Here is a 15,778-nt window from a genome sequence, read left to right on the forward strand (position 1 = left end):
TGTACTCTATTCAAAAGTATATATTTAAGTTTTTGCAAACATTAACATAATTCTCAAATTTACATGCTTTTTCTTATTGTTTTCTTTGCAGCCTGGTGAATATTGCTTTCAAGTTTGACTGAAAAGAAAATAAAAACACAAAAAGTTACTAAAAGCAAAGCCTAAAAATACACATTGAATGATCACTGTTAGAAAACTTACATAATTTATGCTTTCCTTTCATTGGAAACTTTATCATTAATTCATGGGCATTTTCACACAAAAGAACATATGGAGAAGCTATTTCACCTTTTGGAAACTGAAAATAGAATTTTAAAAAATGAAACCATTAACTATATATATATGATTTCTGTTTTAACAACACATTTTAATAAATAGGAAAAGCTTAGCCTTTTACATATGATTTTAATTGTTCTGTTAATGAGCAATTTTTTCTCTTAAAAGTATGAAGTTCCCAGAAGCATAAAACTTTAAATATGAAATGGAAGATAGGTTCAAAACAAAAACTAAAACAAAGTGGACCTTATGTACTAATTACTGACATTCTAATTATGTTCTGTGCATACATTTAATGTTAATAAGAAAAGAAGCAAATAATAGTTGAGTGTACAAGGAAATTAAATTATCTCACAGTTTGCATTATCAAATTTATTATTTTTATGGGGATACTGAAGTTAAAATATATAATTTTAAAAAAAAAGCAACAGAATGTAAACATTATAAATTTGAGTAAATTATTGTATGCTAGAAATTTCAAAATTTTAACTTTTCCCCGGGTAAAAATAAAATTTTTTGGGGGGAAAAACTAGTGTTTTCCATGAGGATACTGAAGATAATAAATATAAATAAAAAAAAGAATGTAAACATTATAAATTTCTAAGTAAATTATTGTATGCTAGAAATTTCAAAATTTTAACTTTTCCCGGGGTAGAAAGAAAATCTTTTGGGGGGAAAAAACTAGTGTTTTCCCAAGATTGCCGTTTTTCTCCCGACTATTCCCACCTACAAGGGGTGTATACCTGGGGGGGGGGGTCATGGCGCAGACTGCGCCATTGGAATTTTTAGGGGAGGGGTATTTAATGCATATTTTCTTTATTTGGGGGCTTTTGATTTGAAGGGGTCTTTGTGGTTTGGAGTTGGCACCCTAGCCCTTGGGGGGGGGGGGGGAGGGGCACCCCTGCCATCTATAGTCCATACTTTAGGCCCAAACTCAGAAAGTTTGCCATTACTGTTCTAGGTTTTGTTTGAAACTTAATACCTGTATTTCATACTCTTCTTGGGGCAAACATTCAACAAGATCAACACAGCCAATTAAGCAACCAGCAGGATAACTCTCAGGAAACTTACAGTTACCTATAAAAGCAATTGAACTTGATTTATGAACATTGACATTAACTCTTAATGGTAATATATTTTTATTTAAATGTAAAAATAACTCTTTTTCTAATTTTAACTAATAAGAGTAATTTTTCTTCAATAGGTTGAATATGTCTGTAGCTATCCAGACTTAATAAATTGTCAAAAATCATTTTTTAAAACATTTTATAGTTTTTTTTTTTTTACAGAATTTGAATAAAATTTTGAAGCACTTTTAAGAAAAATGAAAATTGAGAAAAATAAATCATTGATTAGTGAAATATAGTTCTAACTAATTTTGAAAAGTCAAAATTGATATTAAACAAAAGTTGCCAGAGAAATTGTAGTGTTAAAAATTGCTATCATTAAATTAATCAGCATTGGGCAATTCGCTTACGGGTGCAACCCAAGTAAACATCTTTATAAAATAAATGAATATCAATATTAAGTTGAATGCAATTAATAGGAACTATAAACCACATACATTTGTTATTAATTTAACATGTTTCCATTATAACAATAAATTTGGGAATTGAACATATGGAAAATCAGTGGAATTTTATTTTGTACAGGTTATTTGGGACATTTTACAAAAAAAAATTAAATAAATAAAAAAATAGCAACCACGCTCAAACAATTATAACCCCCTCTGCATCCAAAATTTGGAAGCAAATCTCTCCTCTGTTTAAAAAAAAATTGAATTTTAGCCCTTGAAAATGTTTTTAGAATATATATATTTTTTAAATGCTAGCAGAACTTTAATATGTGTCAGAAGATAATGCTTTGAGTATCTCAAATGATGTCACATTTTCTGAAATATTAGTCTTCAGAAGATGAAACACTCAGTTCATTCTTTTTAATTGGAACGATCTATTATCTTTCACAAAACACCGAACTAAAATTAAAATAAATGAATATTTTATTGTATTTACAGTAAACCCTCCTTTAAAGGACACCTCTATTCAAGAGACATTAATTCTAGTCTCAGTCCCTTTGAATAGGGACCTCTATATATTTGACTCTGATTAAGGGACAATCACGGAGAAAAAAATTACAAAAAATAATGCATAAATTAAAAAAAAACAGTGAAGTGCCTGAAAATTAAAGTTCATTTTTTCATCTGAAAATAAATTGCTGAAAATTTAAAATTAATGTTTGTGCAATAAAACAAATATGTGTTTTAAGATTCCTGCAGAAATTTACATGCATGCTTTGTCCTCTCAGCAACTTATTGAAGTCAGATAAAGATTGATGGATAGTGTTACAACTATTTAACTTTGTATAGAAAACTTGAAAAGTGAACACTAACTGGGTGGCAATTTACCACCCACCATGATCAAGCTAATCCATACAACAGATTACTTCAAAATATTTTCTGTATGCTACAAAAATTTGCTTTTACAAAATTTGATTAAGTTTTAATTATTAAAATAATAAATTTAGAAATTTGAATAATTGAATTTTATTTAGTCAAAAAACATTTTCAGTATTTAATTGTAGGTGTTAGTAGAATTTTATAATCAACATAAACCACTGAGTTAATACACTGCATATAAAAACATTAAGTGGCAAAATACTCACTCACTTACCAATATTTGAACGATAAAGATTTTCAATATCTGATATTTCTCGCTTTGTGGGTACCTTCCCAGCTGCATGTATCCAGAGGCGCCCTCTATAACTTGTATACCAAACTCTGCCTTCATGTCTTTAAAAATAAATTATACTTAAGTGAATATAATCAACTTATGATATAGTCTAACAAGAAAAAAATGCAAGAAATTCTGATCCACAATTATCTTTGTGATTTGAATAAAACAATAATAGTATCAGAATGGAATATGATGAATTATGTCAATTTAAAATATAACTGTACCAGAGAAAATATAATTGTGATTAATTATAAACTAAAGGGTTTCAAATGCAGTAAATTTAAAATCACTACAAACATGGACAGCAATTTCAAATGTAAAATTTAAAAAACTAAAAGCTAAAAAAATTCCAAAAACTAAAAGGTAATACAATCAACTTATGTTATAATCAAGAAAAATTATGATCAGAATAAATACAAAAATGTTTGATCCACTATCTTTGATTTTAACAAAACAATAACAGTATCAGAAGTGACTATGATAATCATGTCAATTTATAACAGAACTATTGCACATAAGCCATAAATATGATTTATTATAAACTAAAAAGTTTTAAAAATGCAGTTTTATAAAAATCATAACAACAAACATTCCTAACAATTTCAAGCAGGAAGTTTTTAAAATTAACAGCTAGCGTGATACACTTTGTTTTAGCTGAACTCGATACATTCTGCTTTTCGATACAGTATTCTGCCTTCTTAAGTAAGAAAGGCACCCCAAAAACAGCATGAGGCCCATCCAGACCCCAAAGTGGTTTTTTGGGGAAAAAAGTAGGAAATAAGGAATCAAAAATTGAAAAAGTAGGAAAAAATAGGAAGAGATGGGACTACACACACGTCAAGAGGAAACAAATTTAGAGTAAATTTCATTTCTAATGTAAAATAAACTAACAGTATTTTTGATTTAAAACTGTCCCAAAAATAAACTAACAGTACTTTTGAAGTATTAAAGGGATTTAATGAAAGGCCAAGTCGCAAAAAAAAAAACGAAAGAAACAAGCTGACAATCATCAGTATGAAAAAGAAACTGGTGGAAACAAAGATATATGAAAATAAAATCCAAACAAAGAAACACTTTTCAACAATACAGTAATAAAATTTTTAAGTGTGAAGAATAAAATGCAATATAGTGATCGCAAAAAGGAAAAAAAAAACAATAATAATAAAACTCATATTTTGGTGCAATAAAACCATTTTTGCCAAAGATTTGTTTTGTCAAAAACGAAAGCATTCCTTCAAGAGCATCCATTTATCATTTGAAAATACTAACACATTCAGTTCCTGTTGTCATAAACTATGATACAAAAGGCAAAGCAAATATTAAATTAGTTTTAGTTAAAAATAATCAGTAGCTGACATGCATTCTTGCATAAACAGGAGCAGATGTTTGAATTTGAAGAAAAAGGAAAAAGACTGAAAATGCAGAACTAAAATAAATTTGTTTTTAAATATGGGACATAAAACTTATAATAAAATAATTAAACTAAATAAATAACAAAATAAGTAAACTATAGGGTTTGTATTATGTTGTGTACTTTTAGCATTCAACATAAATTTTTGTTTCAGGCACCTCATTTAGGTGGGTCAGTAGGGTCAATTTCTCCCCTCACTGGCTTTGGCAAATTAATGCTTAACTATACAAGTTTGTCGGATTTTTGTTGTTTTCAGATAAAATTTGCATTCAGTATACATCTTTCGCTACACTGTTAAAAAAAAACCTGAAAGTTCAGGTAGTTTTCTGACTGATTTTAACAGATTATTTCTGTAATGCTTCAAAACGTATTTTTTCCTTACAACAACAGAAATATCACGAAGTAACGAAAACAGAATTTTTTCATTTCTTGGGTTGCCGCTGTGCTGTAGTTTGTTAGTATTCTAATTAGTCTTCAAGTTATGATAAACATCACTTTTTGTTAGTGCTTATTAAATCGCACTGTTACATTTTGTTAATTAAAAGCTTATTTAGAATAACAACTCAGATGTCGTAGACAAAATAGATAGCTTGCTATTTCATGTCTGGAGAGTAATATACTCATATGTCGAAATTGTTTTTACGCCTTTGGGCTTTGTAGGTTTGGAAAAATGTTCACGCCATTTTCAGACAGGCAGATGTGTTTTGATCGCCCTGGTGATTTGATGTGGGTTTTACTGAGTCAGTATTAGAATATTATTGAGGTGTATTATTTTGCTCAATACTTCGAACAATTCTATTCGTTAGTCATATATTGTGTTCCAGCGGTGAGAATAGTTTTAGGATCTCGTGTTATCCATTTAAAATAAAGGCTATTGGATTACTTGTATCCAGATGTAATGGAGATACTTAAATTTAGCACCGCTGGTCACATGTAAGTATTGTTGAATATCTTTGTACATGTTAATATACAAATGTATTTTTCTTGTTAATATGCATTTGATAGAATTCCGATGGTAGCTGATTTAGAATTTATAGAACTATTATAAAGTTATTGTTTTTGCTCTAACACATTATATTCTTGAAAGTCATTAAAACGTTAAATGCCAACATTTCGTATCAACCAGAGAATATCGTGGTGTGCGAGCAAGACAGAAAAAAATCACTCAGTTTTTTTTTGACAGATTGAAAGTAAACATTTTAAATCTCTAAATAAAAGTATTTTTTGCTGTTATTTTTTTGAGAAAAGTCATAGCAGATTGTTAATCTTTGAAAATACAATTAAAATTTTGACAAGAATAAGTTTTCTTGACTACTTAGACCTTTCGGGATTTCATTCATAATAATAAATATAAATTACTTAATTTATTTTATTAGGATTTCATCCAACAATTTGATATTATTGCAAATTTCTTTTAAAAACATTTCAGGTAAAACGAACTGATTGATATGTTTAGCCTCATATATAATGATTATGCACTAAAAATCTACGTTGTTATTCCAATGAGTGAAAAATGCGGAAATCCCCGGAGGGGGGGGGGGTATATATCATCTGAGCCAAAAATTCTTCACATGTATGTCAATGATTCTGTTTTTAAACACAGTAAATTGGTATGCGGTACTCTCCATCATATATATTACTCCATGATAAAATCAACCGGTTTTTAATGGTATTTTATTTGACTCATTCTGCAAATAAAAATATTCTATTTTTCATGCATGCTTTTCCATACCACGCCAGAATATGTACGAGGGGATGTCGAAGGAAATATCAAACAGTATCAGCATTAAAAATTGGTGTTATATTTAAATTCACTAATTTCCTTGTTGGTACTTTTCGATTATTTTTAATCATCGGATGTTGAAAATTTCGTGATACATGCGTAAAGAAGAGCTGTATGGTAGGTAAGTTATCAAGCAAAATTTTCACTTAAAATATATTTGACTTAGTCTAGACACCTTTTGATGCAATGCAATGGCGTCGATTCCTTTCTTTTTGTTCATACTTTTTGAAGATCAAAAAAAAACATACGATTTCGACTTCAGTTACTTTAGTGAAGAAATTTTGACAACAGCCATGAAATAAAATTCGACTAATCGAATATTTCGTCTCAACAAAATTCGGCTTATCGAAAAAACATTAATTCTCCATTCACTTAGACGGGAATAAAGATTCACTTCGGCTTGTCAAAAGTTTTCGGCTCATCGAAGTTCGACTTACCAAAGTTTCACTGTATTCAAAATCACAATTAAAAATTTATGTGTAGTCACAGGAAAGTTTCATTTTTCTTACTTCTTTATCCCAGAAACAACAAGAGATGCATATGGTTGGTGTAAACTAAGGCACCAGCCTTCATCTGACATTTCTTGTAATTCACGATCTTGGATTCTAATTGCAACTGAAGGCTTCACTTCTTGAGCATCCTTGATTTCATAATACTTTTTTCTTCCAATATTTGACTCTTCATACTTTTAAAATAAAAGATAATATCAACATATGTTTCAAGAATTGGCTCCACAATACTAAAATTCATTAGAAAAATTTAACCAAATAAAAAGTGATTATAAAATTGCAAATAATTTGTTACATAGAATCTTTTTTCTGACGTAGAACATTCAGCTTTGGAAAGAAAATTTGTAGATTGGGGTTCCTTAAGCAGGTATTTTAATATTCCTCCATCTTTGTCAAGTGTATGGAAAATAAACTATTACTCCAATTTTAATGTTAAATGACCCAGGATTTTTAATGAGAGAGTGAATTTTGGTACCACTTCTTTCCTAAAATAATTAACTTTGTCTTCAACTTGCTTGTTAAACATCAAAATATTTCTAAGAAATATAATTGTAGCTGCTATAAATATTTGTTTACATTATAAATTCACTATATATTTTAGAGTCTTGCTGGTTTTAAGAGTCTAATATTTTTCTTTCTTGTATTTCCTTAAGATAACTTATAAACTGCTTTTCTTTAATAGCACATTTTTAAGCCAGCTTTATTGGTAGTATTATTATTTTTAATATTTTGTTTATTTAAAAGTTCATAGATTTTTTTCATAGATAAGTTTTTGAGGGGAACATGACATCAGTAAGAGAATCTCAATGGACACTTCTAGATCCCTCATTTAAATACCCTATAGAAACAAAAATCAATAGAGTATATGAACAAAATTAAAATTTAATTGATCATATATATTTCACAACAAATGTGCTGCAGGGGTAAAAGTGATCGACTTGTCACATATAAAACATTTTCCACAAAAAGTATGGGACAAATATAGGACACATTATATGAATAGTTTTGCTATGAAAAAAAGAAATAATACATACATACATATAATTTATTTATTCTTGTCAATGATTTTTTTTTTAAACCTCAAACAAAATTATAACTTACACCTGAAATGACTTTCCTGTTGTTGAAAGAATAATTTTGGAAAAAGTGTACTTTTTAGACAAAAAAAGAACAAAGCGAAATTTATTGATAATTAACACAGCAACTCACACTTTTTGCAGGGATAGAAGTGTGACAAACATAGCTTATATAAATAAATAAAAACCGTCTTTGTGTTGAGAACTAACAGGAAATAACCAATGCTTTGTAGCACAAATATACAGATATTTTGTTCTATAAAATTCCACAAAAAGAAAAGATTGCAAAAAGACTATTAGAACATTCCAGTCAGAAAATGCACTGAACACAAAAATATACTTGCTGTAGCCAATGAGAGAAGATGCCTGTTGCAGGATTTAGTGAGTTGCGTTTTTTAATTTGAAATTTGTTTGCACACGTACTTTCGATGAAAAATCTGAAGTCAGATAGTTTATTTACTGTTGTTTTAAAGAAAGAAATTGGATAAAAAAACAGGAATATAGGAAATATAGGACATTTTCCAAAATTATAGGAAATATAGGATGATTTTCATACTTTTTTTGAAAATATAGGATATATAGGACCACTTAGACCCCTGAGCTGGTAAAACTCTCCCCGAAATAAAACTGGTTACAGACCTGACCCCTATCACAGAAACTCATTTCTGCAGATACCACGCTTTACCTTTCCGCATCAGTTTAGATCAACATTTCAAATTCCAAACTACAATTCATTTTCCAAAATAACAATAACTTACCACTGGATTGAAATCCGTAGGAAGGTCAATACTTGTAGGGTCTTCACATTCAAATATGCTTGTGTCCGACTCCAACAATTTATCTACGTCTATGTCTATATTAGGATTTTCTTCAACAACTTTCCTACCAGCAAAATCGAATGTAAACTTGGTCTTTTGACGATTAAGAAGAAGCTCATCATATTCTTCTTTCTTTTCATTTAAAATTTTCCGTTGATTGCTGGATAGCCATTTGTTATCAACTTGGAAAAAATCATTTTCATCATCAATGACTTTGAGTCTCTTTTCTCTGAAATGCAAAGTTTTGAACTGAATACCATAACTTAAATCAATGAAAAAACAAAAAACTACCAAAACCAATTTTATCTGCAACAATGACTTTTCTGTTATATAATACAATACAAATACAAATACAAATGAGACGACCAGCAACAGGCACTGGGCCCAGCTAGGCTGGTCCTAGTCAATTAATTAGTCCCCAATGAAGATCAATGGCCCTCTTAAAGCTATCCACTCCCTTGCTCATTACCACCTCTTCCGGTAAGCTATTCCAAGTGCCCACGACCCTGCTAAAGTAGTAGTTTTTCCTGATTTCCAAGTTAGCCTGAGATTTAAATAGCTTAAAACAATGACCCCTTGTCCTGCTTTCCCCGCAAAAATTTAATCCATTTACATCTTTCATTTTGATAAATTTAAATAACTGAATCATGTCCCCTCTGACTCTCCTTTGCTCCAGGCTATACATGTTAAGCCTATTAAGTCTGGTATCATAATCTAAATCTGAGAGTCCCCTTACTAATTTAGTTACCCTTCTTTGAACCCTTTCCAATACAAAAATATCTTTCTTCAGATAAGGCGACCAAAACTGAACAGCATACTCCAAATGAGGTCTTACTAAACTCCTATATAAAGGCAGAAGAACTTTCTTAGATTTGTTTGAAATAGATCTATTGATGAACCCAAGCATTTTGTTGGCTTTGTTACTAGCAATACTGCACTGTTGACTAAACTTGAAGTCCTGATTTATAAAGACACCCAGATCCATAACATTTTCTGCCTGATTTATGACTGAACCCTGTAAACGATATCTCATACGCTTATTTCCATGACCTAAGTGTAGCACTTGACATTTCCTTACATTAACTGCCATACCCCATTTATCTGCCCACTTAGTAATATGATCTAAATCCTCTTGCAGCTGTTTTACTTGTTCTTCATTTTCGACAATCCCCATAACTTTTACATCGTCAGCAAAACAATTCATGCTTCCAGAAATATTATCATTGATGTCATTCATAAATATAATAAACAAAAGAGGCCCTAAAACTGATCCCTGAGGAACCCCACTTAAAACATCACTCCAATTAGAATGATTTCCTCTCACAACTACTCTTTGCTTCCTACCAGTAAGCCAATTTCTAACCCAAAGTAAAGTTTTTCCTCCTATTCCAATGTCAGCTAACGAAAAGAAGTCAGCTGTAATAAACTTATAGATCAGCTCACTTCTTTTCTTTTTTTTCAAATTTTTTATTTAATTAATTCTTGATATCTTTGATACTAAACCAGAAGAAATCTATCACAAGATGGATGTTTTGTTCTTTATGCACCAGGGTTCGCCGATGTATATCGGTCGATATGTATCATGATATATATCTGATATTTATTTTGAAAATATCATGATATTTTCGATATTTATTTTTTCAACTACGGTATTTTCAAAGCAAAAGTAGGTTTATCATAGTAATATTGTTCATTTATTATTAAAAATAACCAAAAAGTTATTTACTATATTCTTATAATGTATAATAATACATCATTAATATAACGAAGTAATACAAATTCCTTTTTATTTTGTGTTTTATATGCATAAAATTATTAGTAATTTAACAATTTTAATTCATACTAAAAGTGCCTAGTTAAATTTAAAACATTGCTCAGAAAAAAAAAGAAAATATGATTGTGCACCGACTAATGCATATTATTTATTTCTGAATCATATAACTGTAAAAGGAGCTAACAAAAAAAAAAGAGTAAAGCAGCTAATGTTAAATTAACTCCATTAAAATTGATAAAAATGTAAACTGAAACATTATATAAATAATGAAAGAAACCTTTATTTTAAGTCTACACCTTGTAATTGGAATGTAAGAAATTTAAGAGTGATTAGAGGATGCGTTTAAAATTTTGAAGATTTTAGTTTGCGCCAGGGAGGTAGAAGGGAGGAGATGAATCTTTCCTATTTAGAAGTGGCAACGATTGTTCACTTTTTTAGAGGGCGCTGTCGGCGAACTGCTCCCGTCAATCTCAGCAGATCAATGTAAATGATGCGAAGTTTCTCATTTTTTTAGAGGCAGCTATTAAAACAAAAAATGAAAATAACTACTCAAAATTTGTTGTAATAAGGGGCTAATATAGTTGACGATGTAAGGCTTTCGTCCACAGGAAGTTTGCACAGTATTTTGATGGAAAAAATTAATTTTATTTTTTATCACCAACTTGCCGAATTCGTCTGCTATTAATATTGCGCTCTGCGATGTTTTATTTTTTACGAGTTGGAATGTTTCTATTCCTGTAAATAATTGATGAAAAGAGAATATATTAGAATTAATTACGTAAATATTTTTTTTAATTAGCTGTAAATTTCGTGACATGTTTCAAGAACTAATTAAAGCGAAATAATTTTTGCTTTCACGACCTTTAACAGAAAAAAATAAATGTTAATGTTCTATTTACTTAACTTCAAGCTGATATTGATTATAATAATTTTATTCATGTATATACTCACTGCTTAACAGAATTGTTATCATTTTTTAAAATTATTGCATTTATTTCAACAACCAAATGGAAAAAAAATCGAGAAACCTTATTCATTAAAAAAAATTATACCTTGGAACGCTTTTTTGAGATATTTGTGGGGTTTTCTGTTGAAATTAATCAAGTTTTCAAAAATTACAATTTACTCTTATTGTATATGTATTTTTTAAATGAAAAAGGTTTCCAGATTTTTTTTCGATTTGTTTGAAGAAAAAAATGCAATAATAAAAAAAATGATAACAATTATGTCTAAGCAGTGAGTAAATACATGAATAAAATTATCATAATCAATATCAGCTTGAAGTTAAGTAAATAGAACATTATTATTTATTTTTATCTGTTAAAGGTTGTGAAAGCAAAAAAATTATTTTGCTTTAATTAGTTCTCGAAACATGTCACGAAATTTACAGCTAATGAAAAAAAAATGTATTTACGAAAATAATTGTACTACATTCTCATTTTGTCAATTATTTACAGGAATAGAAAAATTCCAACAAGTAATAAATAAAACATCGCACAGCGATATATTAATAGAAGACGAATTCGGCAAGTAGGTGATGAAAAAAAAAATTTCCATCAAAATACTGCGCTAATTTCCTGTGGACGAAAGCCGTACATCGTCCACTATATTGGCCCCTTATTACAACCAATTTCCAGTAGTTTTTTTCTTTTTTTGCTTTAATAGCTGCCTGTAAAAAAATGAGAAACTTAGCATCATTTACATTGATCTGCTGCGATTGTCGGGAGCGGCTCGCTGACAGCGCTCTCTGGAAAAAGTGAACAATCGTTGCCACTTTTACACTAGCAAACCCGTAGGACATTTCTCTCCTTCTTCCTACTCCGTGGTTTGTGCTAATTAAAAATATCAGATCTATATCAAAATATCGGATATTTTCAAACCCTGATGCACACATTATTTTTCTTAACGTAACACAAAAAATTCATGTAAACTTTGATAACAGATTTCATAGCTCAGCTGTAGTAACGAAGCTCTAGACTTGGATCAATAATTAAAGTAGCCAAAACATTTTTATTAAAATAAGTTTTACATGATAATAAAATATTCACATGAATAAATTTCCTCCCATACTTTTTAAAATAAACAACATTTAGTCGGCGTACGGTCTCTATTGGTGAATCCTATTGTAAATATTGAGGTTCAATGCATTGGTGTTAAGAAAAAAAAATCACAGATAATCCGTGGCAGCTTATAATGCGCACTTCATAAACTTTGCCTTTTTTTACAGATAATCTGCGGATAAGACGCAGGAAAATACGGTATTCAGTTAAATATATACAAATACTTTAAAAATTCTTGGTAGAGAGATAACAAAAAGAGAGTTACTATTCTGTTAAAAATATATTTGGAAACTTGCAAAATTCTTGTGCTCAAGTAATGGCAAATGCAAGATTTAATTTTGGGAGGAGTAAGGTGATGAAAATTTTTAACGTCTGAGTGGTTCCAACTTTCAGTGAAATGCATCAAGACTCTCTTTTTATTTAATAAGGCTGTTACAAGATCAGAAAACTGGGAGAAGGGGCATTTGGCAGCTATTCAATTTTTTCCAAACATATAGCGAGAGAGAGAGGGAGAGAGTTCAGCTCTCGGCTTGTAGGGGATCATCAATAACATATGGGCAAACAAATCAGAAGAATCATGTTGATAATAGTAGAAAGAGAATTAAAAATATGAGCCTATGATCGTAAGAGTAAAACTAACGTTTGCAAAACTCCTCCCTGGGAAAATTTGCAAAATTGCAGTTCAGACAATCTCCGATGATGTTAGGAGGCAGATAGGTTCATGGAGTTGTTGAACGGTACGAGCTTAGAGAGTCTTCCTCAGGAAATTTTCTTGAAATTGATTTTCTGGGTGTGTGATATTGGGGACGCTCTGCAAGTTTACGAAAATGAAGTGTCCTTAAAAACGCAACTGTAGACCATCTCTGTTGATGTTAAGGGAAGAGATGGGGTTTAAGACTCTCCATCGGAAAATTTTTGAGATTGAGTGGACCTAAAAAAGGACTTCAGGTCACCTTTGATGATGTTATGAAAAAAGTTTTGTTTCAGATACTCCACCCCGAAATTTTGAAAATTGGATCTCTAAAAATGACTTTAGATGGGCTTTAATAATTTGTCGGGGGTATGGGAGGGGGAATTAGGGGTTTACCCCCGGAAATTTTTTTAATATTTTAATCTTAAAAACCCACCAGTAGATCATCTTTGATGACGAGAGGAAATGTCCAAAGACTTTCCTCCGGACTTTTTTTGAAATTTAAGCTCTAAAACACAATTTAATTTTTTTTTTAAATAATGTGTAGGGGGAAAGTAGGCACTTTCCTTCAGAATTTGTTTTGAAATTCAAGTCCTAAGATTCCAATTTTAAGCTGATTTTGATGGGATGTGGTTTGGGGATCCTCCCACGAATATTTTTAAACTTAACTCCAAAAAACGTAATTGTAGGTCACCTTTGATGACATCAGGCTGATGGTTTGGAAGCAGACTCTCTCCCAACAATTATTTAAAATTGAAGACCCAAAAATGAAATTTTAGATGATAACTTATATGATATTAGGGAGAAATTTGCAGAGATTGAAGTCCTAAAACTGAAATGTATGATAATCTTAGAGGACCGAGGAGGGATCAAAAGCTCTACTTTGAAAGGAGGGGGGATGGTTGATGCAGCCCTATAACGCCTCTTCTGGATTCACCACCAGGGCCTGATTAACGCACGGTCCGACGGGTCCGCGGACCTGGGCACCACAAATTTAGGGGCACCAAAATAGCCTAACCTAAATTCACTTCTTTTTTCTTTTTTTTTAAGCTCATTTTACTTTTTCTCAACTTTAAGGGAGAGGAGGCTCAAATTTTTTTAAAAATCAGCTCAAAACCTCATAAAGTTAAAAACATTTCGCGTAAAGAAGTCGCTGTCCCTTAGCTCTGGAAGTTCAAAATAATTACTCGGATGACATAGATAAACATTTTTCAGAAGAATTAACACACTTTCGAATTTTTGCAAAAGGTAACCCTTCTCCTGGAGAATGTTTTAAAAGGATAAGATCACTAAATGTTACACATACATTTCCGAATGTGGATTCACCCCTGCATGCAGGTTCTTCTTACATTGCCTATCAGCAGCTGTTCCAGTGAACGTCCCTTTTCATTTTTGAAAAGAATAAAAAATCATTTGAGAAGCTGCGTTTCTCAGGATAATTTACAGGAGTTTTCCTTATTGACCATTGAAAATTCTGTGACATCAAACAAAGATTTCAATTATTTGATCGACACATTTGACTCTGTTAAAGCTAGAAAGAAGCTTTTTTTAAAGCTTGATGTCAGAATTAGATTTTTTTTTTTTTTTTGCAGTTTTAAATTGTTTTTTAACTCTCTTTTGCCTTAAAAGGCAATTTTAACTGTGTTTGGTTTCAAATCACAGATTTCCTTTCAAATGTAGTAATGTTCCTTTAAAATGTAGTTTCTAGTAATTAGGTTTCTAGTATGAAACATTGACTTTAAAATTGCGCGGATTTTCTCATGTGGAGGGGGAGGGGGGGGGGGCACCAACATCTACTCAGGACCTGGGCACCAGTTTGGCTTGATCGGGCCCTGTTCACCACCACCGTTCAAGTATTAATGCTACTCAAAACTGATTCTATTTTTTCATTAATTTAAATACTATATAATAAAATATTTTTTTAATCTAGGGATAATGTCACGATCCACAAGTTGGGAACCCCTGTATTAGATATTTCAGGAATTTATATATTTAGGAAGTGTGTTTCTAATGTGTTAGATACATATTGTTTATTGCTCCAGGGGTGCCCACAGGAGAAAATTATAGCGCAAGTTGCGCCATCAAAATTCTTGGGTTGGATTTTTATTTTATTTATTAATTTATTTTTAATTTAAATTATTTACTTTATTTTATTTTTTTTATATTTTACTTCATTTATTTATTTAGTTTATGTGTGTGTGTGTGAGTATGTCATTGGCAAAGCACAGAACTTTTCTAATAAAATTATAATAATTAAAAACAAATAAATAAATAGAAAATATTTAAAAAAATAAATAAATAAAATGTTTAAAAAAATAATTAAAAAAAAGAGAGATAAAAAATAAAAAAGGGAAAGAGAGTTGAGAAAAATTTTGGGGGGAATTTGCGCTATTGAACTTGGGGGGGGGGGATTGGCACCCCTGTATTGCTCAAAGGTTTTATTTTTACATGAATAGTATTAAAATATTGACATATTTTGCAAGGTTATTTACTTACACTGTCTTATCGTACTCAAGTAGTTTATTCCTATGATCAATTGCAGACTTTAAATTTGAATCATAATTCTGGCGTGAAATATCATCAATTATACTAGCATTCTCTAGATTCATCAACTTAGTATACAATTTGAACCCAGCTTTGGACTGGCG

At 30.5% G+C, this 15,778-nt stretch overlaps 1 protein-coding gene across 1 annotated transcript in view; it reads right to left on the reverse strand.

Moving 5' to 3' along the window:
• Nucleotides 1-4: 4 nt before the first annotated feature.
• Nucleotides 5-15,778, reverse strand: part of LOC129227587 (activating signal cointegrator 1-like) — a 20,387-nt gene continuing 4,613 nt past the window's right edge. The window contains exons 3-9 of the mRNA XM_054862171.1: nucleotides 15,627-15,768; nucleotides 8,546-8,834; nucleotides 6,712-6,887; nucleotides 2,946-3,064; nucleotides 1,259-1,353; nucleotides 202-298; nucleotides 5-118 (exon numbers count right to left, since the gene is read on the reverse strand). Coding sequence (XP_054718146.1) covers nucleotides 60-118; nucleotides 202-298; nucleotides 1,259-1,353; nucleotides 2,946-3,064; nucleotides 6,712-6,887; nucleotides 8,546-8,834; nucleotides 15,627-15,768 — 977 coding nt within the window. The 3' untranslated portion in view covers nucleotides 5-59. The remainder of the gene's footprint in view (nucleotides 119-201; nucleotides 299-1,258; nucleotides 1,354-2,945; nucleotides 3,065-6,711; nucleotides 6,888-8,545; nucleotides 8,835-15,626; nucleotides 15,769-15,778) is intronic.

This window comes from Uloborus diversus, chromosome 8 (genome assembly GCF_026930045.1).
Source record: "Uloborus diversus isolate 005 chromosome 8, Udiv.v.3.1, whole genome shotgun sequence".
Lineage (NCBI taxonomy): Eukaryota > Metazoa > Arthropoda > Arachnida > Araneae > Uloboridae > Uloborus > Uloborus diversus.